This window comes from Leptonotus elevatus, chromosome 17, assembly GCF_054856555.1.
Source record: "Leptonotus elevatus isolate MCC_2025b chromosome 17, RoL_Lele_1.0, whole genome shotgun sequence".
In the NCBI taxonomy this organism is placed as follows: domain Eukaryota; kingdom Metazoa; phylum Chordata; class Actinopteri; order Syngnathiformes; family Syngnathidae; genus Leptonotus; species Leptonotus elevatus.
Window position 1 is genome coordinate 19073049 of NC_141255.1, and position 27910 is coordinate 19100958.

Below are 27910 nucleotides of genomic sequence, written 5' to 3' on the forward strand. Positions count from 1 at the left end.
CCAGAGACATATGATCAGAGGCTTGCAGTACCTCAGATGGAATCCAGACGGGGAGAGGAAGATAGCGGAACGGTTGGGCTGGGACCGAATGTTGATAGTAAAAATGTGTCATCTCCAGAAAGTCGGAAACTATAAGAAGACACCTCTGAATCATCCTTAATCAAATCAAATGCCCCTGAAGTTAAAGGGTCATATGTTCAAAACAAAAATCCAATTGACATTGAGGCCAATTGATATTGTTCAGTTAAAAATGTTCTGCAAACGGATGGAAAAAGTTGTCTCGATCCGGTTTCAGGTGAACTTTGGTGCAATTTGGTTGGCTTTAATTTAAGCCCAAACGCTGAACCAACCAAAGGTATGGACCTGTTTTTCATTTTGGAATGAAAGCTAGCTAGTACAAGATTAAGGTTACATTTCACTGCTTCTGCTTGCAATTCTATTAAAAACTTTGACATTTTCTAAATTATTTGTCCTCCAACAAGGCCTTTTCAATCCAATGAGCTCAGTGAAGATACAGCCTAAGCATTCCCAGACACATCGCCGAAATGGAAGCTGAACCAATTGTATATGTGACTTTGTGACACAATGCAAATATTGCACGTATGGCTTTCATGTCGAAAGATCATGATGTTATAAGGGTTCATCGTGCCTCACCGCCAAAGGCTACAATCCATCACAGCAATTAAAGTGTAATTGATTTACCTCGACAGAATGGAGAGACACCGACAGCCCGCAGCTGAGGATTTCTCTGTGCAGAGGACAGCCAGATTGCCCTTGCAGTCAGACCGCCTTATCAATTTGATTAAAGTGTGAAAGGACACTTAAAGATCTCAATTGCTGGCACATTAGCAGTCCACTCAGGTCCTCCGATGCAGAATCCTAATGTTTGAGTATTGCGGGAGCTGCAAAGATGATTTGATTCCACTTAGATATGCCCCCGCAAATCAAGTGGTGATTAGATAATGCAAATGCTTAAATAGGAATGGAACTGCTTAGTTTGAAACATCCATCCATCCATCCATCCATCCATCTTCTTAACCGCTTGTCCTCGCAAGGGTCGCGTTTGGCCCTGAAGCCTATCCCAACTGGTTTCGGGCAGTAGGCGGGGTACACCGTGAACTGGTTGTGGTTTGAAACATCAATTTCCAAACGTTGCTTTAGTGGCAAAATAAAAAAAACACTTGCATGGCAGCAGAGGTAGATGCAGACGATTACGATAGTTCAGCAGTTATGATGATGATTGATGATGATGATTTTTATGAGCATTCTCAAAGACAAGTTAGCCTATAGATGAGGCAAAGTTGAAAATGGACCCTGCGAAACGAACGTCTAGCATTCATCCACGTTTTTTTCCCCCCACACACAAATACTCCATCAGTTGGGACATCCCATTCTTCTCCTCCCGCACCTTAAAAAAACACCTTTGGATCATGTTTCACTATACTGTACTGCTAAATAGTGCTTGTGGAAATTCATTATGTTGACTTCTTATGAAGAAGACAGCCCATCTGGCAATAGCTGACATCTATTTTTGGTACTATGTTTTTTATATTGCAAGATTTTTGGGTGGCATACCAAAAGACTATTTAATTTTTTGTCTCTGGGAATCCCAGTTTTAAAGGTTCTCGTGAATACTGCATTGCTCACAGTTTTAAGTCTATTTTTGGAAAAATAAAAAAAAATCCTTACTGCCTTGAAAAGATAGTACACTAAACATGTTTGCAGTAGTAGTGCGAGCAGCAAATCACAACCAATCATCTTGAACCTTTCAATGATTAACGCCTAACTTGAAAGTCATGATATTCAACCCTGACTGGGTCATTAAGGCTTCAACTTCTAATTTTAGAACAAGAAATAACATCTTTGGTGGGAGGGGGGTTGTGGGGTCATTTTCTTACACTTCAACCACATACAAGATATATTATAGTCAGGTCATATACTATTACAGTGTTAGGGGAAACTAGTCTCCTCACTGATAACCCTTACTAATTTATTGGCGCTCGTGATGAGTTTTACCATCTCATCTCTATTTTTTACATCACATGATAAAAGCAACGGAACACATAACTTCTATTAAGGAATTTAACTGAATTTAACTGACATGTCCCTGAAAAATCCCCGCAGAATGTACTGACGCCAACTGTCTTTGTTCTATATTTATATTTGTGGGCATTTTGCACTTGCATGCCCACACAAAGCATACCACTAAAAATAGTGCAATATATTAGAAGAGCATTGCAATAAATGCCACCCACATGCTCTTGATGATGGTTTTGATTGAAGTCATTTGAGAGTGTCGCCGATTAATCTGACGGTCATTTCATTATTTTGTGGATCCGCCATTCCGACGTTGGGTCGCGTCAAGAGGTTTCGGCAAATGTCGAACGGGCAAGGCAGTACTTGTCATGCAAGATGCAGACATGAGGATTTTCTTCAAGCCCACAGTCAGGAACACGAAATATCAGTATATAAACGCTGTAGGCATTGAACTAACGTGCGTATAATAGATTTATATCATCGTGAGTCCTTGTCATTGTACAAAAAGATTGACAGTTGAGCCTTAAGAGACTTCAAACAATGTGAAAGCAATTGCTGCAAATAAATTGGATTTCTAAAGATGTATTTAAAGGTATAAAATCTCTACTTAATTGGATACTAAATTTGCCAATGTTTGCAAACAAAGGTTGTTTTGCGACAAGTTGAAACCCTAGGACTGAAGGCTTCAGAATGCGGAGAGGTTTAAATATGGATGGAAAATTTCAAAGAGCAAAAAGAATCGCATGTCGCAAGTCAGTCAGACAGAAATGTCTGCTGCTTTTCAAGTGCTTTTTCTTTCTCAAAGTTCAGTCTGACATTAAATATGTCTGCTTTTTAAGATTGCATTATATCTGTAAAATCTGCTCGTCGTCTACCTGACCGGCACTAATCTCAATTAATTTGCTACAGTTAAATTGATCTGAAGACAATTTGACCCGCTCGGTGAGACAGAAAAGCTGTCAAAGGCGACTGAGCCATGAATAAAAAAAAACACATTTCAAACCCTTTTTGGTTGAGGGATGCAGCAAACGACTCAAGCCAGGCAAGAGTAGCCCGTCCGCAAAATCAAGCATCTCCATCTCAGCGGGACCCTGATTGGGCCGATAGCATGCTGAGTGGCGGGAATAGGGAGGCTATTAGGTGATTGGTGCTTCATCGAAAGAACCACTTATGCCTGAAGCTCCCTGACACTTCAGGGGCTCTCTGTGCAAATTAAAGCCACATTAAAAGTGCAGAATACCAAACAACCAGCCACTGGACTCCCAGCTTGATGATATAGGCAGAGATATTTTGGTCTTTTTTTAGGCCAAGTATCCTGGAGAATTCCATGTTTAATTCCCAAATGACTTTATTATTTCTAGTTGTCTGTGTTCGGTTTATTCAAAAGGTGACACGGCCTTCACTCAAGGCCAATCACTGAGCGCGACCACCACCAGCAGCGCTGCATTTCTATAACCACACAATTATAATATTTATGAGCAGTCCCGCTGATGGAAATGCTATTTCGCCTCACCCCACCACTCCCTATCGCTCATTTGATTTCTTTACTGCAGGCTTATTCTGTTGTATCTCACCAGCACATGCAATGATGTGAATATTAACAGCTGATTCTCCTCGATACGTGGATAAAATACATATTGTATAATTGGCCTCCTCCCCAAGGGCCATAAACATTGCACGAAATGACAAGAAACAGGCAACATTCATTACAACAGCAAGAGCAAATGCTACCATCATATCTTCTATGCACCTCAGGCAGAGGTTAGGTTATTGATACTAAGCGTAGGATTGTGAGTGGGGGGGTATGGCATCAAAAATTCTCTTGCCTTGTCATCCTAATAGTACAGCCTGTGAGCCAAGCCTCAATCATTTGACCCGGAGGGTTAGTTACATTGGGTGATTTCTTGACGGCATCTCACAATTACCGGGCTAAGAACGATCTTGCTACGGGGGTTACCGCCCTCCTCCAGATATAGGAGAAGCTTTTGCACTCCATTTGTTTGGTAGAACCCGCCTGCGATGTACTGTATATAAAAGACCAGGGTGAACTTTCAGGTTTTATCAGATCATGCTGATGGCGGATAGCATTGAAATGACGACACTGAAAAGTAATTTTGTCTCGAGGCTACACGGTATGTATTCCAAGGCAAATAAACACTAGTGGGACAAGACAGAAAGAATGGAGCGGGAGATCAGCAGGCGGATTGATGCAGCGTGTGCAGCGATGTGGACTAAATATCGGTCTGTCATGATGAAGAAGTTGCTGAGCCAAAAATCGAGTTGATCTACGTTCCCACCCTCATTGTGGATCATGGAAAAAACAAGATCATGGATACAAGTGACAAAATGAGCTTCCGTCGCAGGTTGTCCGAGCTCTCTTTTTGGGATTGGAGGGGATCTACGCCACAACGCCTCCGCATTGTGATGAACCACAAGGTGGCTTGGGCTGCTGGTTAGGATGTCTCGAGGCCGCCAACCTGATGAGGTCCTCCAGGGATGTCCCACTGGAAAGAAGCTCCGTGAATTACCCATGACACACTCAAGACACTATGTCCCCCAGCTGGACTGGAAGCGTCTCGGGATCCCCCTCCTCTCTCGATGAGCCGGACGAAGTGCTGGGGAGAGGAAAGTCTGGACTTCTCTACTTAAGATGCTGCCTCTGCGACCCAAATGGATGATTGCAAGAATGGGACAAAACAGACTTTCCCTCCTCCAAGGCCCTTTATACATCATTATTGAATCCTAACATGTTACTTAATTTTTGCCCTTAGGATTAAAGCATCCTTTGCTGCAACATGACCCTAAGGCTTCAAGGACACAGCGTGAAAACAATTCCCTTTGGATTTCTGAGATTGCATAATGCCGTTCTTGCCAATCCATCTTCCACGCAAAGTTCTAAGGCAGGGTGCAAAAAATTAAACTTTGTAACATCAACTATTAGTCAAATGTCTCCTAATTATTCCGTCCTACATTCACCGTTCTCCATCAAGCAATTACTCATGCTCGGGCGAGCATCTATTCTTTTCAAAGTTTTCATGCTCACTTTGCCACCCTGGTGTGCAAACCTGGCAACTACCGCTACACATTATCATGGGGAAAATTAGCTTGAATAAGTGCATAAAAAAGGGGGAAACAAAGCTAAGAATAAAGTGGTAGCTGGTCTGAAACCCATTAGGGCATCTTAAAGTTAAATTAAAACTCAACTAATGTCCCATCATGGCAGAACCAAAGAAAGCCTCGCAAAATGAACTTTGCAGTGACTTGCAAGGTAGCCACAGGCAGTGCAGTCACACACATAGCGTGACTCACGCATTAAAACCGCAGTTTGAACATACGCCACTAATTGAACAAGTTCTTCCTGCTGGCAACCAAGAAGCCAACATCCACGAGACGACAGATGAAGCCGCGCAGATAATTGCAATCACCTGGTGCAGCAGGTGTGGCACCACGCCCAACTCGATTAGATTCCGTCCTGATGTCATTAAAACAACGTGGGGCTTCACATCCTGAGGCAGGACAAGCCTGGCGCAACTCACACTCACTCAGGCGCAACAGTAATCGATAGTCATTACACAGCGCAAGTCTGCAGTATTCCCAAGTGGAAAGTGGCAACTATTTAGAAAATGGGGGGAACAGGAATCCCCCCGCCATAGACTCTCAGTATTGAAAAACACACATTCATTGAATGTTTTAGAGTGAATATTGTGCATCAAAAAACACACTGAAAAACAAGTCGGAATGAAAAATTGATGACGCTCAGAGAAATCACATGCCTTAAATGAATGTAATACAGACACAGATGGATGCATCAATGAATGAATGAATCATGAACCGGGGGAAGGGGGTGCCTGCAGTGCTATGGGAATCGATACAGGACACAAACAAAAATGTCACATGCGATGGTAAACAGAGACAAATCTACAGTGTGATGAAAATGGTAGCGATGGTTTGACCAGGACATGCTCAAAATGTTCATTCAACCCCGTTTTCACTCATTTTAGATGGCTGAAGATATAAAAAACAAGAGTTGCATCCCTTTTCAATAAGATCCCTACAGTTGAACAACAAGCTAGCAACAGCCAAATGACCGGTTGGTAGCTAGCTTGGTCCAGAACACATGCTGCGACCGCTCTGAATGGTTGACATTGGACTAAAATGCTGAAATGTTCACTTCCTATTCACTAGTCTACAACTAGTTTTAATTATGTCAAGATTTAACTCCAAATGCAATCCCATGCGCCATAGAGACCATCGGGTGCCCCATTGCTTCATCTCACCCCAACGTTATTAGTTACCATTGAGTTTTTCCTGCGTGAGGCATCCAAAAGAAGCGCTTATACGAGAGCAAACAACTCACCGTGCGCCCGAAATATGATCTGTTTGCACAAACAGGATCGCGACAGCCAAATCTGAAACTACTTGTGCAATTCCTTCTGTAAATGAACAGTCTATCCTTCAGTGCCTCAGCTCACACCGCAATTTGTTTGATCTGCAAACCTTGTCACAGCACACAAAAAAGCATGGCTGTATACACACTATTGTCTCTGAAACAACGGTGTTCCCTGCTCTAGGGAGAAGACAGTCAGCAGTGTAATTACAGCCTGCGTCCTTGCCTTCCGTTGGCTCCTGAGCATCCCAAATGCCCCTGTATGGCGTATTTCTTTAACAATACAATACAGTTTAGTAGGATTTGGGATACAAATCTGACTGGAATTCATAAAATAATATATCAGTAATATTCTCTACTATTTTTGTTTGTTTGTTTGTTGAACATATAAACCAGCAACAGAAATACTGCAATTAAAATAAAAAGATAGGTAACACATGGGGTGGCTTGGAATTTAATTTCGGAAAGTGGTTTCTCATTTAAATATAGAAAACAAAATCGATTTTGAAACTTTAAGTGACCTAAGAATGCGCCTTAGGAGGCAGCCTGATCCAGCTTTGGAGGTCAACCAAGGAAAACATGAAGTTCATGATATGGTTCGTACATGGTACCGATCAGGTCACAATATAGGATTGCAAACTTTGCAGACTAGCATGTACTCCGCCATGCATCCAAGAGAAGGCAATTCCTTGTGGAGCTCGGAATAAGCCTTGTTGAAGAATAAACCAGGAGAGTCCAAAAGCTAGGAATACTATGCAAACACTCTAAAACTGCTCTTTGCACACTTGGCTTTCTGAAACCTCATGAGGAGACACATAGGCAGCCTGCTGAAAAGAAAATATCTCTGTCCCCAAGATCAAGACAGAAAGACCAGAACATGCTGTTCTAACTCTGGAAATCTACAGTATATGAAAGGATCATACAACGTCAAGCATTCTGGGTTATGAATATTTGCAGGCACTGATACAAAGCGTAAAAGGACTAATTGAAAGGAAAGCCATACAGAAATATTAGTAGTATGACAGAAAGATGTGATCATTGGATCTAGCATTCATATCTCACTGAAAGGTTATTGAACTGATGGATACATCCATTGTTAAGACATAATCGTTCATTGTGGAAAGAGAGGCCAAGTATGAAGGCGATTAGAGTCTCGTTTTAGCTACATTGAATCTTAGATATTTCCAAGTTATTTTACCATATACAATAACTAATTTGGTTTATGTGTCAGACAATGAAGAGTACTCCGGTCAACAGTCACAGCATGCAATCACACAAGTTTTTGTTCATATTTTGATGGAAATGAAAATAATGTGTTTTTCCTTAACAAATTCGATGTTTTTAAGTGAATAGCTGACACCAGCAGCAGACGCCAATATATTAAAAAAACAACAACAATGTAAAGCACTAAAACATAACAAAAACAAAACAAAACTCACTACATTTGACCCCTATAAACGAGTAATGTAGGTTTTTCCTAATAGCAGGAATAGGGTTAAAAGATTTTCAACTAAATTCTTTCAAAAATAAGAGGGTGGACTGAGACATTCACGTTGACACACAACGGTGCATCAGGACATTTCTTCATATTTTATATTTGTGCAAAATAAGGGCAAAGACCTTCCTTTTGTTGTATGCAGACTGTAACAAAGCAGGTGATTCTTTGGAAGATGGAGGACAACTTTTATCACATATCCACAGACATGTGTTTAAATGTTGAGGATCACAGGGAAGTAAGGACAAATGCTTAAATGAGAGAAAGAAAAGGTTTCATAATCATCCAAATGTTATTTATAACCTCAACTGCGGATGTTGGAGATGATAAAAGCTCCGTAAGAGACAGCGACAGCCTTGAGAAGGTTGTTGCCATTCAGCAGACAGTGACCAAAGCCTTCAGAATCTTCACTCAAATGTCAGGTTAAGGGAGTGCACAGATGGATGAAAAAGCACATAAAAATCATAGTGTGCATCCGTTACAAAAAGACTCGCACTCAAGTTAAATACCAAGAACTTTCTTCACACCACCTGCTTCCACTCCTTTCTCTCTCCCTCGGCAACGTTTTTGGCTGCAAAAATGGGGATTTCAGTCCAGGAAAAGCGTTTTAGTAACCACACAAAAGCAGCGTGCGTAATGCAGATGTCAATGTGCGGACACTTACATAAAGTGACACAATTGGATTACAGTGAAATTCTCCATGTAAGACTTTGCAAATCCACGCGCCTGATTGAATTAGCTTTTGTTTGCAAGTTGTTGGACGAATGTCGTTTCCTGCACGTGGCATGTAATTCCGCCTCAGCCAGGAAAGCTACCTGAACATTTGGCATCGTTTGATGTTACGATGGCTAATCACCAATGAAATAGCTCAAAGAATAACAATTAATCCCCTAAGAAAATCCAAGATCATCACAATAACGAGTGCACAACTAAGGGTTAGGGTACAATGGTTAGGGTAGGGTGAGGAATTACTCAAGCACTTTGTAGCTTGTTTATTTTATATATATATATATATATATATATAGTCATGTTTCATTCTGCCCTCTGCTGGTTATTTGTTTCCTGTCTTTTTTTTTTTTCCGCGCACGAGTCTCTCAATGACCAAAAAGTCCACAAAACAGCCATCTGCACCAGTCAACCAATGCTGTAACCTCCATGCTGTTGCTGTTACTAGAAATAATTCCCGGGAGTTGAAGTCTTTTACTAGAAGTATCGCCCTTTGTTCCTGTAGGAGCAGCATCTGACTCGAGATACTCACAGTCTGTAGACAGACGTTGGGAGGTGGATAGGTGCAGAGGATAGGCCTTCGAACCACTTTGATGAATGGAAACCAAATCCTGATGATCGTTCCTGGGGCCCTGGGATGGTCTTGCAGAACAGGTGGAAACCCGATGACCAGGTTGCCCGCAGTACAGACAGAGATGGGCCTCATGCACCGGATGCGTTCCCTTGAGCTCAACCGTCCTCCCCCTAGTAGCATGGTATCCACAGCAGGTGGCACTGCCATCACTCCCGCTGGCCGGCTCTGGAACTCCAAGTCACGTTCACGTCTCCTTTCACGAAGTCGATTATCAAGTCTAATAGCCAAGCTGATCAAGTCTTCCAAATTAGTCGTCTCGTCTCGTACAGCCAGTTCGTCTTCAATCACGGGGCTTAACCCCCTGCGAAAAATATCGCAGAGGGCTGTGTCGTCAAAACCACTCTCTGCTGCAAAAATGCGAAAAGTAATAGAGTACTCAGCAACTGAAAGTGTGTGTTGTGAAAAATCCAACAGGCGATTGCCTGCCTCTCTGCCTTTAACAGGATGGTCGAACCGAACCCTCTTTTAAATTCTTCGACAAAGGTAGAAAAGGCAGAACAAACCTCAGGACGCCGATTGTGCGATTGAGCTGGTACCCAATGCACCATTGCCTAATGCTAGACTTTATCAGGTGTTAAAATCTGAACAAGAGGCCCTATAGGAATATATTCGGCGTCACTGGCATCTGGATTTATTCGTCCATCAACCTCTCCAGTGGGAGCCAGCTTATTTTTTATAGACAAGAAAGATAAAACGCTCCAACCGTGCATAGACTACAGAGGGCTTAACGACATAACTGTAAAGAAAAGAACCCTTTGCCACTTATGCACTCTGCATTTACTCCTCTACATTCTGCCTCCATTTTTACCAAACTAAACCTGCGCAATAATTATAATTTGGTAAGGATTAGAGAAGGAGACGAGTGGAAGACGGCGTTCAACACTCCCATGGGGCATTTTGAATATCTGGTGATGCCCTTCGGACTTACTAATGCACCTGCGGTTTTTCAGAATTTGATAAACGATGTTCTCCATTACATGATTGGCCAGTTCTGCTTCGTCTATTTGGATGATATTCTTATATTTTCCAGATCCCTTGAGGAACATCAGCATCACGTTCGGCTGGTGTTGCAACGGCTACTTGAGAACCGGTTGTACATAAAGGCTGAGAAATGTGAATTCCACTTGCCTTCTGTTTGGTTTCTGGGGGTCATTTGTTTCCTGTCTTTTTTGTTTTTTTGTTCAGTCATGCATTGAATCCTTCTCCTGCGCTTTTGCACACGGCTATATATATATATATATATATATAATAACTTAACCGCAGATAGAACATTGCAGATTGCAATAAAATTAGGAAAAAAAAGTGTTTGTCTTCTTTGCTGGTTCTTCTTCTACGCTTTCCGTTAACACCCTGTGGCTGTGCTACAGACTTGGCATATACATTACAGCCGTTAAACGTCCTCAGCGTCTTCTTTTGGACACACGCAAGTCTTGAAATGCTTCTGTGTGTACGAGATTTGTTTGAGGAATGCTTCCGTCTGCAAGGGGCCAAAGTGGTTGCAGTGGCATCTTTCGGTGGTTCTAACTGAGGTTATACGTTCCTGACGCCCTCAAGCATGCAACCTATCAGTGCATTCGCTCCGGACATTTGTGTAGAGGTGTCCTGACTCGTGAAGGTTAAGCCTCTTAGCAGGTGGGTATCTTGCCGGGAATATTGATTGACAGAATTTACAGCATACACCCGCATCATTATCTCCCCGCCCCCTTTTAACTAAAAGAAAACGGATCTGATAGGGCTACATAACACTGAGTGACCTTTCATGTCAGAATTTTTTTTGTCAATGATCTCATTACACAAAATGTTATCCACCAAGTACTATTTGAACATAAGCTGGTACGCTAGAAGGATTGTGGAAAAGTAGGTTGAAACTGAATGGACAATGGAATTGGAGGTGACTAGATGAATTTGTTCATTGGAAAACCTGAGCCAATTTTTGGAGAGTATTCAGTGGTAAGCACAAATTCCAACGAACTGCCAAGGTGCACGAGCAGATGCAGATGCAAATTAGGGCTGTTTTAGCCTTGATGAGTCTTATTTTCTCAGGAATATTGTCATTTAAGAGATTTCACAGGCGCTTTGATTGATACAACCTCTTGATTACATGCGTACAAATAGAGATTTTAAGCAAAAATAACAATTATGTAGACTAGCCTAAAATGCTACAATTCACATACTATTGCACAATTAATTGTATTAGTGTAGCTTTTGCTTTTGTCTGCTAAACTTATACCATGACCATGACTCAGTAACAAAAAGAAAGAAAGGCTGTGGACGTATTTTTAAATAGTAGCGTTTCTTGTCCAACTGATGAACTTATTCAATTCCAATTGTGGCAGCAACAAATGACCGCCATTACGGTGCCAGGCTCTCTTTGCACTTTGGCCTCCGCCTTCTCGCACAGTGATCACGGCGGGCATTCATCAGCAGGAAGATGAGACCCATTCAAGGAGGCGCTGGTCATTAAAGCCACTCGCAAAAAGAAATCAGAAGTTCCTAATGGAGTTAGTGACCCGGAAAAGTTTTTCTACAATTCTGCACAGACGGGTGAACAAAAATACAGATGGAACGAGATGAGAAGAGTGCCTGCAGACACGACAAGGTCAAAGTGCTGACACAGATCAACAACTGTGGTGTATTTCCAAAATGTCAACATCTTTCATGTCAGAAGTTTAAAGGACCAAAATGTCTTCGATACCTCGGAGAGATATCAAAAGGAAAAATCTGAAACAGAGGAAATTGGATTGTGAGCACAAGTTGGGAAGAAATTGTAAAGCAAAGGATGTAGAAATGATGTGTATGCAAAAAGACCTTCATATGCTAAACTCGGATTTCAGAAAGTGTCACTGACCTTCAAATCAAACTTTATGGCTTTCCCATCCCTTTTTAAAGCAATATTACAAGTCTGTCTCTTATCAGTAAGGTTCTTGTTTGACACCAATCACCTTTAAAATAACAAAGATTATGCGAAAACATTTACTGACCAATCAAGAGCTTTGACCAACGCTGCCTTAGCAAATTTGAGTCGACGCTTTGATAGAGAAATGGTTGAAAAACGGAAGTGAGCTTCGAATTACAGTAGCACTGACCAAACGCTACGTGATTAGCAGCAGGTTTATCTAGCTTTTTTGTGTGTGTAAATTGTCAGGCAAGTATATCAACTTTTATCACATCTCGGCACTACGATACAACTTTGTCTCCTTGTGACTTTTCACATGCCATCTGTTTTTAACAAAAGCAAATGATGTGAGAATAATGGCTCTGGTGGAGACGGGGCGCCACTAATTTCCCACCTGTGGATGCACACATGGAACGTGAGCGGCAAACACGGCTGATGAAAGGAGCGACTCCAAGCTATTGGTGGGTGGATTGGGTGACAGAAACTCTCTCAGAGAAATATGGAAAAAGTGAAAAAATGGGGGAGGGGAGAATAAAAGGCCACCGTGAGTTCAGGGACGAGGCCGTGGAGTGTGGTGGTTAGCTGGTCTTCAACAAGTGGGCTTCCTCTGGGATTGCAGCGCAGGGGCATGTCGGATGATATGGTTGGTGCATATGTTCACGTAAAGTGGGGGGCAGGCGTTACGGAACCCAACAAAGACGGAGAAGGGTTTATAGGATTTGCAGAGAAACATATTGAGGCAGTCACCTGGATGAATAAATCAGATATTATGAAGTACATTGTCATTTTTAATCTCCCATCCATTGACCGTTACGCTGTCATTGATAAATATAGCCGCTAATCTAGTCTCTTCAGCTCTTTTGCTCGTTCGTTGTTTCCTTAATCCACATTGTCCCATAAATCAGCCTGCATTGTTGCACTTGGGTATATTTTAGAGACTTAACGGCGACGCGGCTGACAAGCAATGGGAAATAAATGGCAACAAGCGAGTGCAGAGTGTGGTGATGTAGAATTAAGGAGCCTTTGTGGGTGTAATGCCGGAGCACGCCGGCAAACTCACTCATTTTACATGACTAGCCTTTTCAAGCTTTATTACCTCCGCTGCAACTTCCTTTCACATACCTATTTTATTGGGCGAATTTGCATTTTGTGCCGCTTTGAAGGTCTTACGAAATGCCGGTAAGACTTTGAGGGGGGAAATCGTTAAGTAGCTTTTTGATAATCTTCTTTTCCTTTCGACTTTTCCCTTCAGAAATCGCCACAGCGAATTAGTTGCCTCAATCTAACCCTATCCTCTGCATCCTCTGCTTTCACACCAACTACCTTCATGTCCTCTTTAAATACATCCATAAACCTCCTCTTTGGTCTTCCTCTAGACCGCCTGCCTGGCATTTGGAATCTCAGCATCCTTCTGCCAATATACTCAGTATCTCTCCTCTGGATAATGTCAATGGCAAAAAATGGCACCTCCTACTTGCTCAGGGTTTACTGTATATACTTCCTGACCAAGAGAGCTGTGAGCTACAATCAACAGGTTTCTGAATTTAACAAGGAGACCTCATCTGTCATAATCTGGAGAAGAAGCAGCAACATCCTGATGAAGGCCGATGCGCCAACAAGCGTTTTATTGTTTTGGTTCTAACAAAATGAAGTTGTTTTTGTTTTTTGTTTTTTTAAATTTATGTTGTCCAATTGAGGTTATGGATGTGGATTTTTTTCCAGCCTCTTTTTTTCTGAAGATGAAATTTGTGAGAGATGACAAAAAAACCTGTAAGGAAGTAGACAGCTAAGGCTAAGAAGTATGCACCAACGTACGTATGTACCATACTGACAAACCTGTCTAGTAACTGTCAGGAAACAAATTGCAAACCAGAGCGATGAAGCAAAATGTCAAGCTTTGGGAAGCTTTTGCTAGGAGTGATGAATGAAGAGGGTCAGCTGACAATTGTGACTGCTCGAGCACCGACGTAAGGAAGTCAAGTGCATAATATATCCAAGTGAATACTTAAATTAGCAACCACAACCATCAAATAAAAATTTTAAAGGCCAAATAATTTTTTGTCTTACTTTTCTATACTTGACTGCTAATGAAAATGCTCCATTAAGTAAAAGGTGACCATATTATTTTCTGATCAAGCGCCAGCACTGATCGCAAGTGCATTAATTCACCTTCTTAAAGCATATGTGTGGTCACTTTGCAGAACACGCTGCATTGCATCGACGTAAAGTAGCTGTCCCTGGACGAGTGACTTTCAGCATCTGTTTGTCTGTCCCCTGATGATCTGCCAGATGTATCTGCAACGAGATTAGCTTGCTAGTACTAATAGGCTCCCTTTTTTGGGGAACAATGTGAAACCATCTGGCTCGATTCCTCAGCTGGTCAACACTGCGGAATATCGTAAAAAGCCTGCGTTATGTATGTATATAGATATGATAAAGCAGAAGGTGGTTAGATAATATGAAGTGGTTGCGTATTCTTTTGTCAAGATACAATCCGCTGTGGTTAATTTGCCGTGACTGGCAACTCGCCACCTAGTTTGACATGACTTTGTGATACAAACCGGACCCTAAGTGGTCTCGACGCGACGGCTTGCACGTTGCGACCGCGCAGTGGTCTAAATGTGCACATTTGTGCTATTCATTAACGCTTGTAAATGTCTACAAGCATCCACGGCAAATCGGATATTCACGGCAAAATAACGTTTGCGGGAGATTTGCCGGTTACGGTAAAATAACCAATGCCTAAACAATCACAAACTAACGCTACAACATAGTCTCTGTAGTAACGTTATGCTACTTTTTCTTATGGTTAAACGTTATGCCACTTTTCCACATATTAAAACAGTTCTCAAATGTGTAAAAGACATGTCTGTATTTTTCTTTTCTTCTGCTCCCATGGCCAGTCATTTCCATTCGCAACATTAGCACATGGCTGCCATGACCGAAATCACTGCCCCTTCGAGAGGGAAGGGTATGGCCTAGGAGTGGCCTGGTGCAGCTATGTACAACAGGCTGTTTTAAACAGAGCGTTTTTTGGCTGATTTAAGGACAGCAAAAATATTAGATCCAAAGTCAATTTTGAGGAATGCATGTCACAGACATGTCTTTTACACATTTGAGAACTATTTTAGTATGTTGAAAAGTTGAATAATATGAGACCTTTAATGCTAGCTGACCCGGTGGCTCTCACCGGGGTGCGAGGCGGCATTGATGCAGTGCCCGGAGGCAATCGGCGGATGCAAAGACGTTCTAAGGTCAACTCCAGAGGTACAAGCACAAGAGGCATAGAGGAGTCAGCCAAATCCCCCTAGCTTCACATCAGATGGAATTAAAAATGCAAAAGCAGCAGCTATACAACCACGCCCAAGGCTTAGCTTTAACATACACTCAAGCAGCTCCAGGCAGGAAAAGAGGACAAACGACAAGATAGCAAAGGGATATTGTAATATGGAGTCGCATCATAATCGGCTTTCATGTGAAGTCATATTTCTAGTTTGCTGCCTAAACGTGCCGCTGTATGAATCTAAAACATTTGGATCAAAATACACAGTGTGTCAGAACAGTTCCAGGACTGGTGTAATGAAAGAAAGGTTGATTTCGAATTCAGTACAAACCAACGTTTTCACACTTCCCCAGCCTTGTCTGCCATGCCTTCATGCACTCCTGGAAGGATTTTTTTCATGCTTCCTCCGCAGCTCCGTCACCACAAGCATCTTGATGTCGTTCGTGTCTTCAAATCAGGTCCCCATGATGACCCCCTTGAGAAAAGCCAGGAACTATCCCATGTACAGGGCATTGTGACGTTTTCCTTCCACAAATCTCGTTTCAGAGCGAAACAAATGCCACTGGGTATTTTTGTCAAAGTGTTGGTTGATTGTATGGCCCACACTGAAAGAGAAAATTCATACTTTGGGTCTGAACTCTATCTTTTGTTACCAAGTTCTTGGACTTCTCTGATACCTCGTGTCGAAATTTTGTCGACCATGTAGAGCTCTGTCCATTTCAGTTAATTTCTGTTGTGTTGTTGAAACATCTCCAAGCACTGGTGGCATGCTTACATGGACATTAGAAGGCACCATCACACTAGTTTGCAGCCATTTAAAATATACACATTTTGCCACTCATGTTAAAAAATAAAAAATAAACTTTGTCCATATCAATAAGTACTCGAGTCATTTTGACACTACATGCACAACCGAGAGTGCAATTTATTCAGGCCTAACTAACTTGCTGCCTAAAGGGGCTGCAGTTATGTGTATTTCTGGCCATTAACAGCAGTGAAATTTGGCCATATATAAAACCTATACATCCATCCATCCATCCATCCATCCATTTACTACCCGCTTAACCAGGGTCGGGTCATGGGGGCAGCAGCTTTAGGAGGGAAGCCCAGACTTCCCTCTCCTCAGCCACTTCAACCAGATCCCAAGGCGTTCCCAGGCCAGCCGCGATAAGTCCTGGGTCGTCCCCAGGGCCTCCCGCCGGTGGGACATGCCAGGAACACCGCTCCAGGGAGGCGTTCAGGAGGCAGCCAAACCAGATGCCCGAGCCACCTCAACTGGCTCCTCTCCACGCGGATTAGCGGCTCATAAGGGACCGGTGAGCCGTGCTTTGTCTGGCCCCTCACCTAGGACTTGTTTGCATAAAGCCCCAGACAACATAGCTCCTAGGATCATTGGGACACACAAACTCCTCCACCATGGTAAGGTGCCAGCTCACGGAGGATCATATATATAAAAAAAACTGATATAAAACCATACTATACATTAGAGCTGTCAAAATTAATTAATTAATCAACAAATAATCGATTATCAAATTAATCAACAACTATTTTAATAATCGAGTAATCGTTTGGAGACATTTATATGTTCAAAATTGTCAAAATCCTCTGATTTCAGCACATCAACAGTAATCATTTGATTTCTGTAGTCCTTCATGAAAGAAGACTGATTATCTTCTGTTTTGAATCAAAATGAGACATTTGCAAACATCTGTTTTTTCTTTGGAAAACAATGACCAAACCGGTAACAATCAACCCCCCTTTTTTTAATCACTATACGAATACGAAGTATGAAATAAACACCAATCACTGGTTAATAAACAATAGTTTGGGGGGGGGGGTGATTTGTAATACTGTACACGTTATTGCAAAATTAAAATGAATCTGATTAGTCGATTAATAATGGATAGATTAATCGACTCTAAAAATATTCGATAGTGACAGCACTACTATACATTAAGTTGAAATCAATTAAATAAGAAATTGGTTCATCTGAAGGCTTAGCTGCACTAATGTGGCTGGCAAGCCCTCTGACATTATACAATATTTATAGATTTCAAGTTGTGGCTCTCTTCTATTACCCTTCATGGAGGAGCACGCAAATACGTCTCACTTGGTAATGAACTTGACTCCAAACTAAGTTCTCCTAGTTTAAATTACAACCCAGACGAAAAAGATGACAACTGCAGCGTGATGGCAAAAAGACAGAAAATATGTAGAGCGTGTACGTCACGACGGGGGAATAATTCATGGTCTCAGATTGTGGCCTTGGAGAGGCGCCCGCGATGCTGTTTGCATTATGTTAGCAGGCTGTGGGCACATAAATCACAGTGGCGCGCGCAGCCGAAAGCAGTCACCGAGGCTGCGACTCAAAAAGTACCTGTTTATATGGAATGACAGTAAAACTCGGCATCCGCTACCACCAGACAAGCACTAAGCGGCTTAATGTCAGCGCAGAACACTGGAGAACAGAGCGGGAGCTTGATAAGGGAGCGGATGGATGCATGGACGGGCGGGCGGGGAATTAAACCAGAAAAGGATGGACAAGTGTGAGTGTGTCTATGTGAGAGGTAGAGAGAAAAATACCCAACTTGGTGACAGTCTGAAGTCACCTTCCTGCCTGTGTTTAATCCACTGCCGCATATTCCGGGTATCGTAGTAGGAAAATATAGATTACACAATAAATGCTTGAGATAAACATGACAAGACAAACTTCCTGCTTACATGGCATCATTCAACTAAGCAAGCTATAGTCCAATGTACAAAGTGGAAACGATACAACAACAATTGAGTGGGCAGTGTTCCCATCTCCGTGACCGTTCCCGCCCGCCCCGTTTTGGCTTGTTTGTTTTTTCGTTTATTGCTTTGGGACGTCTGGGTGCCGTCCCTTGTTTTTTGGGGGGGGGGGCTACTGTCATGTGTACAATGTACAAAGTGGAAAATGATACAACAACATGAACCCCTTTTTCCACTTGGATTACACTTATTCATATGCTGATTTAGAACAACATAATCTGTATTTTATTTTATTCCATTGTTTTTGTTTTTTTAACCTGCATAGATAAAAGTAACTACAGGTAGTCCTCTAGTTACGAACATCCGATTTACGAACATTCGCAGATATGAACAAAGACTGACTGATGTCCATAAAAGGTGTATTTTGTGTGAAAGTTAATATTTGTCATGTTTCGGTTCTGTGGGGGTTGGGTTTTTGTTTGTTATGGGGTTTCTTGTTGTTTTTGTCTGTGGTTGGTGTTTTTGTCTTGTGTTCCTGGTTTCTTCCCTTGTCTCGTTATGTCTAACCACGTCCACCTGTGTGTGTCTTTCCTTCTCCAGGTGTGTCTCATTAGTTTTGGTGTAGGGCTGGGCGATATGGCCCAAAAAATAAAATCTCGATTTTTACAGACATTCAGGACGATTACGATTTTAATCTAATACACCCAACAAACATTTATTTAAAGGTTTAATTTATTCAAAAATAATTCCTGTGCAAAATGTTAAGACAACAATAATGTGTACTGATTCTAAATTAGTTTTTAACATAAATGTAACATTCATAGTTTATGCTTAAATGCCACAATTAAGTAGTTGGCAGAGATTGGAAACATGTCTTGTAAACCACCCATCCAGCATTCTCTGCCACTTGTGCAAAATTGCAACTCAGAAAAACATTTGAATGTAACAGAACATAAGAACAACATCTTTTAATATTCCAGAAGACAAAATTTGATTTTACGATTTAGCACATTTTTAACGATTACATTTTTAAAATGACGATGTATCGAATTAATTCGATTTATTGCCCAGCCCTATTTTGGTGTATTTAGTCTGTTGTGTCTGTCCAGTCGGTGTGGGTGCATTGTCTATGTTATGTGTGCATAAAGTCTTCGTCACCGCCAAGTCGTCTTCTTCCCCGCCAAGTCGTCTTCGTCACCACCAAGTCGTCTTAGTCACCGCCAAGTCGTCTTAGTCACCGCCAAGTAGCCATTGTCACCGCCAAGTAGCCATGGTCACCGCCAAGTAGCCATTGTCACCGCCAAGTAGCCACCGTCACCCCCGAGTAGCCATCGCTAGGGATGGCAGAAATGGAACATTGAAAGGATCAAGTCATTTGAAACGATTGATTCACAAAAATAATCGATCTTTTGGAGCGTTTGAAACATCTCCCAAAAGCGACATCTGGTGGCCAAGTGTAAAATATTACAATCAAACAATAGATCAGTGTTGCCAGCTCCCCAGTAAGGAAAATAACTATTGTCTGTCTGTCATCACCGAATTTACACAACTGCAATCGGGCTATAATTGTAATGGACGCCATAAGAGAGAGAAATAATATCATGTGAAACAAAACATAACCCCCACCCCGTCAAAATAAATATAGAAGCACAAATGAGCTTTTTGTTGCTGATACTTGGTTTGTTTTTAATTTTGCCTCTCAACAGGACTTAAATGCTTTGATGAAACCCCCAGTGCTATCACATTTAATCAAAAACTACATTTCAGCAGGCTACATTTCAAAGGCTTTTTTTTTTTTGCGACAGGGCATCAAGTTTTGACAGAAAGCATTAGAGAGGAAAAAGAATGACCGGCAAAAACATGACACCCGTAGCGGGAATTGAACCTGGGTTACGGACGTTTTTCTCAGCCCATTGTGCGGGTGTGTTACCACTCAACCAACCGCTGCGTTCAAAGCGTTCAAGAGGATGTTGACATTTTATCATGTAGGTCGATGAATCAGCAGGTTGGATTTATTTCAGATTTAAGACATTTTAATATAGTGCAATGGTCGGATTTTATTTAATTTTAGAAAAGGCACTTGCTGAATCAATGTGACGTTTGGAGGCGTAATGGAACGTGAAAGGCAACTGTCACGTGACATCCTGATTCTGACACAGACTTAGGAACGCGATTCGAATCACAAGTTCCGCCTGGGTTCCGGTATGTACCAAAACACAGTTTCAATTTTGCCATCACTAGCCATCGCCACAGCCAGGTCATCATCGTCACAGCTAATCAAGTCACTCCACAGCAAGTCATGCCAAGGCAAATCAGGTCCTGTCACACTTGTTCCTGTCATGGCGCCCAGTCTACTCCCATCCTGTCCAGTCATGGCAACCGGTCCAGTCCCGTCTCGTCATGATTGTCTTTTCTCACAATGTTCAATAAAAGTACCACGCAATGCACTTAGTTCCTGTTTTCCTGCATTTGGGTCCACCATTCCTCATCCACTCACGTTCCCTCATGACAATATTTAAGTGCGCGCCACATCATTAATTATGGTACATTATCGTACTGTAGTGCCCATCTCTGCCACAACAACACCGAGCAGCACCGTTCCATTTGCACATTTCAACTACCTCTCTGTCCGGCAATGAACAGCACAGACTGGAGCAACGGCCAGTGGCCACGCGCACACACTCTTCATGCACCCAATATTGGAGACTCTCCTGGAGTATATTCATGAAAAGCAGCCCTCAGTCATCTTCTTTATCGGCGTAGTGGCAAAACAGCTTCGAAATCAATTGAATCTGACTCGGCGGTCGCCATCTTGACTCATCATACGCGCCATTCACATTCATGTGCACCTCACAGACAGTCAGAAAACATTGTTTCCTGAGACCGTTACACCCAATCAGTCATCTATGTGATTTGGTGCCCTAGGCGAAAGTGTAGATTGTAGCGCCCCCAAGGCAACTACAAGTAATACAAATAAATAGCATAAGTACAGTGCAATACAACTGTTTTGTACAATTTGTGCTGCCATTATTAACTGCAAAATGTTTTCAAACTATGTACAATATATTTGTGTAAGATACATATAAAAAAATAATAAAAATAATTAGGTCAATGACGGACGCCCATTTTGTTAACAATTGACGGGGAACTTTGAAGAATTTAGGAAAATTAACACTATTTTGATATTTAATACAACATATATAAATAACGTAATGTAATAATGTAAAATAAATAAAATATATATGCTCTATAACATTTTGTAGCATCCTCGGTTGAAATAAAGGTGGTCTCTCCAACTAATGGTTCACAACTTTTATTAAACCTTCCCTTGTGGGAACACACTGTCAGAGCTACAAAACAAATAAACAAAAATTGCCATTAATAACTCAAACGGTATGTTTTGTGTATCATTTTACCGTATTTAAGCCATATACTAGGGTGACCACTGACCATATTCCCATTTCCCCAAAAAGAGGACACTTGCACACCTTGAAATTATGGTACCAGTCGCAGTTACACAGTGTACTTCACCTCATATTAGTCACGCAATGCCAACCGGACATTTTCATGAATTTATAAAAACCCCAAATGCCCCAACAGGACGTAAGAAAAGTTTGTCCTCCCAAAAGAAGACACATTTGGTCACCCTACCATACACTATAAATGAATTGCCTTAATTTATTACCTTTTATAGCCTTGACAATCTCTTGAGTACAATTTATATAGTAAATAAACATTTTAACCTTGCCTATTGCCTTTATAAATACCTTAAAACAAAAATAAATCATACAGAAATGCAGATTCTTAGTCTATAAAACAGAATCTTGAGTAATAGCATTGCTAAATATTTACCAAGGAGCGTTAGCACACTCCAGTGGACGAAAACGGTAACGTTTTACTATGCAGTAAATTACACAGTGAACATGAAATATAGCAACCAATACGAACCGTGTTCCCTTCTCAGCCAGGTGCTAAAGAATTGTCCACTGAATTAGTTGTAAACTTCAGTTTTCTCTGATTTCCTGTGGAAGACGGCGTTAAAAATGTTTTTTTGCTATAAATACATGCACCGACTTGCAACATTTGCCTCTATGTTTTGATTATTGCACCTCCTTGAACCAACTAATCTGATATTAGTGTTAACATGTATTTTGCCTTTTTACTCAGGGGTATTTTATCCAACGTACATGTTACACTTCCACTTCAGCAGCCTCACATGAACTCAATTTAATAACTCCTCCACCATATATGTACAGTAAGTATATTTATTTTATTTATGTGTTAATTGTACTGTATAGAAAGTATATATAAGGTATATAATTTAACTAGCTTAATTTTTTAATTATTTACATGTTTTTATTTTCTTTAAAAAATAATTTTATAAAATTTAATTTTGAAACAAAATTGTATGTGATTTGATTTCAAACAAATTTGACTTAAAAACCCCGAAACCCATGTGTTCATAAATTGAGGAGAAACCTGTAAAAGTAAGTGAAAAGTGGGATTCTAGTTAAGGTAAGCCATTTTAAAAACTTAGAAGTGGAAGTTAAGCCCAACCGGAACTTGTTCACTGTCATTAACATGGTGTGTGTTTGAAAATTCACTTTGGCACCCTAACACCACTTTGAGTGTGTGTGTTCCGAGAGGCAGAGCGCACTCGCCTCCAATTAAAGGGATAGTTCTGGTTTTTGGACATGAATCTGTATGGCGGCCTTTTCTAAAGTAGGGTGCAATCAGCACTGACTTACCGCTGACAGCTGAAAGAGTTTTTTTTCTAAAAACAATTTGTGTTCAAAAGAGTAGTAATTTTGCATCACAAAACAGCACATTAAAAAAATATCAGACTCCACCGCCGGGCACTATTTTTCTGTTTGTATCACTGCGTGGCGCGCTGCATGTACAGCTGACAGACGCGTGTTCCACCGTAATTATAACTTTGAAAACTCACGATTACATGTCTGACTACAATGACAATGGCTTTAGCACTGAGCCAAGGGGGTATCTTTATGAACCCGAATATACTGATGCCGATATTCGTCAGATGGAGTTAGAACGGACAGAAAGAGAGAGCGAAAGCGAGGAGGGATAGAGAAATGGTACAACTTGATCAGCTGTAGCCCTGAGAGAGCGGGTGACTGTCACTGACAAATGGGGTGCACTTGTTTGAAGCGGTAAAAAGTGTGCGGAGATTCAGGGAATTTTTTTATTGGGACAGCCCGGGAAATCACGCGTCCGCACCATTTTTACATATAGAACAATATAATAGTAACGTGTCACAAGAACGCCGCAGCAGATGTGGTTGGTAATCTCACCTTTTTATTTGTCTTCACACAACCGGCTACTGTTGGCCGTAGACCAACGCCAAACACAAGAAACTTTACTCGCAAGCCGAATTAGCACACGTTACCAACAATGTATGGATGAATCCCTTTCCACCGCGAGACCAGCGATACGTTCACAAAAACTTGGACACAAGAATACAAAACAGAATGTGCAACTCAAGAACACACAACGCACCAATTTTATAAAGTTTATACAATTGCAACGTTATATACTGATGGCTCTTGCTCTCTATTAGCTCTCTCTCATCAGGTAAACACTTCCAAACAACTTGGTTTGTGTGGGTCTGTCAGCTGGATGCAGTGCACCGCGCAATGATACGACAAGAAAAATAGAGCCCGTCTGACTTTTTTCTAATGTGCAGTTTTGTGATGCAAATGTAACACTCTTGAACACAAATAGTTTTTAGAAGAAAAACGCTTTATTTCTGGGACCCAGCCAACTTGCCGGACTACTTTCGTCTAGACCAAAACCGGACCAGATCTCGGGTCACAGGACACTGTCAGCGGTAAGTCAGTGCTGATTGCACACCACTTTAGAAGAGGCCGCCATATAGATTCATGTCCAAAAACCTGAACTATTCCTTTAATGTGCCAACACATTCTATGTACAAAGCAATCAGCAACTTGTGCTTCAACTGTACTCTGCACTCTGAATAACCAAACGGCACACACATTTGAACAACGTTCTGCGTTGCCAAACGGACCATCAGAGTTACGCAGTGCGGGCTTGGGGCATATTTTGGAACGTAACCATAAGGGAACAGGGCTTGTGGATGCAAGTCCGAGCTCAATTGTTCTTAGTCTCATTTTTTTGTCAAATAAATTCCAGCCAAAAACACAGTTTATAATCCGGAGCGATTTATAACCCCAAAAATACGAAATTGTGAAGTTGTAAAAAATAAAGATTCCGCAACTTTAGGTTGGACACACTTATAAGGGGTGGGTTTGATGCTTTGCTTACACTAAGTTTCTACAGAAACGTTTGCCCCTCTAAGCACACCACTACGGTGTGATACACCTTCCGGCTCTTGTTAGTGCAGGGCTGGATGGCCGTAATTAGAAGTGGCAGAGAACGGGCTGTGCGCTGCTGGGAGGCTGAGAGTGCTGCGGCAGGGGATGTTGATTGCGAGCCGGAGGAGGTAAGAAACAAGAGGCAAAGGCAGCGTTACCTTTTTGACATATTGACACCAAATTGGCGTCCCATCCCGCAAGAGTTTGCAAGATTCTTACCGCTTCAGAAGTCTCCAAACGCCCCCCTCCCAGAGGGGAAGACTTAATGAAGATGAATGCGGGGAATCCATTTGTGGTATCTTCCCTCCATCTGCCTTAGACTCGACTCTGCACCGCAATTAGCACCGCAGCCGGACAAGAACTCCACCAGAGCCGAATGCCTGCATCTCGTAGGGCAGCTGCGGGATACCCGACACACAAGAATACATTCAGATGACAAGAATGAACAGAGAATATGATTCTTATTAGTATACACATTTTTAGCAAGTGCTGGAGAATTTTTTTAATTTCTCCTGTAACCCGTTTAGGCAGCAAAATAATGCCACTTCACTAATCAGTAGGGGAGAATGAGGTAATTTGTGCCAAGGGATAAGTAGTTCCACCCTTGTTATTTACACAACTATAGAAGAAGTTGGTCATGTGACCACATATTTTTGAAGAGACATCCATTTCGCTCATCCAGAAACAAAGGGTGATACATGGCTTGAGAGGTAAGCACATATAAGTTCAAAAAACATTTGTTTACCCTCGAAAATATAATTTATATGATTACGTTTTTTTTATGGCTGTGTTTGAACAATTAGAGACAACTTTGAAAACAGTACACATATGTTTTAGTGCTTTAGTAAGCTACATCATGAGTCTATATGGTTAGCATGATGATGGCTCAAAACAGCTGGAGGATGCATTTTTTCCCAAATGGTGGGCTTGGGGTAATTTGTGCCAATGGCACAAGTTCCCCTAAATTTTGATTATTTACTTTAAATTACTTTATTGTATTTTATTGTTGTTGTAAACTGTATTCTTAAAGTTGATCACTAAAAGTATGTCATTCTTAATTTTTGACCACAATTCATCATGCCACTAGATACAAAAGGACAGACTTGAGCAGTTGGAAAGAGCAGTGAAAGAGGGGAAGCCCATACATCAAGTTGGAAAGGAAATAAAATCTGCAAGATGGCCACAATATTATAGGGATAAGAAAAAAAAACAGGCTTAAGCTTACCCTCCCGAGCACTCAACAAGTACAAATCTGGTTGTTCTGCTTACTTGAGTTATGCGTCATCTCAAGTTTTTTCCCTTGCCAAAATCCACAGAAACAAAGAACAGAATTGTTAGAAAATAAATAAAAAATAAGTGAAAACAAGAATTGTGACTGACACACCTGAGAAGATTTGGAGAAGGCTCACAAAGAAAGAGAAGATAAAAGTTAACGTTAAAGTACCACTGATTCTCACACCCATCCCCTAAGGGAGCAGGAGCCGCACTCGGGAATCATTTAGTGATCTAACCCCCAATTCCAACCCTTAATGCTGAGTGTCAAGCAGGGACGCAAATGGGTCGCATTTTTATAGTCTTTGGTATGACCCGGCTGGGAACTGAACCCACAACCTCCCAGTCTCAGGAAAGACACTCTACAACTAGGCCACTAAGCTGAAAAGCTGAAAAGGAAAAGCAAAAGAATGAACGAAGAAAAGACCTGTGAAACCTGCAAATCAAAGTTTTGTATTGAATTTGTCTTTCTTTTATACAGCATTATCGTTTTTTAAATTTGAATGATCTTTTTTTACTTCAGTTATCAATAGTTGGGTTTCCATCCACCCATTTTTATTCGCATTTCTTGAAAATAAAACTGGAAAACGCTAGAAATTTGAAAAAGGGCCAAAAATTCGCCAAAAAAGTGTTTACGCTTAGAGTTGGTGGATTTTGAAGCGTATCGAAATCTTTTTGGGAATTAATTAAAGGAGCGAATATTATTACAATTTTAGATGGAAAACAGCAAAAAATAATGCTATGGTTGATCAAGGATTACAAAAGAAAACTCATACGACATCATCGCACGGCTTCTTGGTCGTCTTCTTCTTCTTTTAAATTGGTTGGTTTGGTTTATGGTTTTATTGAACATATAAACATAAAGAAAACACAAAACACATTAAAAGTCTAAAATATAAATTGAAGTAAAAACCCGTTATTCGTTTTATGTTGATAAAATGATAAGGTAATGTATTTCAACAGTATGAAATGTATAAACCTCATCATATATACAAGTGCACTTTAACATACGCACATTTGCCAGCGACATATGTACATGGAATTCATAGACATATACCATAATACATTTATAAATCATATCCTCATACTCACATATACAATTTTCATTACACTCATACCGATACATCCGAAGAAATTACAGCATATATACATTTTTAACAGCTCATGACTGACGTAAGTAAAAAAACAAAAATAAAAATACAACTTTGCTTTTAAACACATTTTTTAATTCAGCAAGTGACTGAAATCTTTTCAGGTCGGTTCCAAAATTATTCCACAAATTAACACCTTTTACATAAACACACCTTTGCTTAATATTTGTTATTTTTTTGTAGACACTTGTACCCCTTATGTTATAAGGACTCTCTCTAATTTCAAACAGCTTCTGAGTACTGTGGCAGAGTAGATTGTTGTGTACTTTATACATTATTTGTGCTATTTTAAATTCAACTAAGTCGTAAAATGTCATTATATTTGATTTAATAAATAGAGAATGAGTTGGTTCTGTATATATATTGATTGATGAATAATTCTTATGGCTCTTTTTTGCAGTTTGAAAACAGGATTGGTATTTGTTTAATATGCGTTTCCCCAGATTTCCACACAATAGATATGGTATATGGTACATAATAATGGCATATGGTACATAATAATGAACAATATAATGTGTATAATGATTTTTTATTCAGGACATCCTTAGTTTTAGAGAGTACTCCTATAATTTTTGACATTTTCCTTTTGACATTATCTATGTGTGACTTCCAACATAATTTTTCATAATTAACTACTCCAATAAATTTATTTTCATACACTTTTTCTATTTTAATTGAATTTACCATAATTTTGACCTGTCGTGTGGTTTGTATAGTACCAAAAACTATAAACTTTGTTTTATTTTGGTTTAGTGATAATTTGTTCATATCAATCACATATTTTTATGTGTTTAGTTCAATCTCCACAGTAGTCAGAAGATGCTTCAGGTTCTCTCCTGAACAGTAGAGAGTTCTGTCATCGGCATTTTTTAAATTTTTTGAGACACAACAGATATCATTTATATACAATGAAAATATTTTTTCCATATTTCTTGTGTGTTGC

At 40.7% G+C, this 27910-nt stretch overlaps 1 protein-coding gene across 1 annotated transcript in view; it reads right to left on the reverse strand.

Annotated features, from left to right (window-relative positions):
* Window positions 1-24882: 24882 nt before the first annotated feature.
* Window positions 24883-27910, reverse strand: part of LOC147160335 (uncharacterized) — a 4134-nt gene continuing 1106 nt past the window's right edge. Inside the window, exon 2 of the mRNA XM_086059139.1 lies at window positions 24883-24942. Within this exon, the coding sequence (XP_085915265.1) occupies window positions 24883-24942 (60 nt within the window). The remainder of the gene's footprint in view (window positions 24943-27910) is intronic.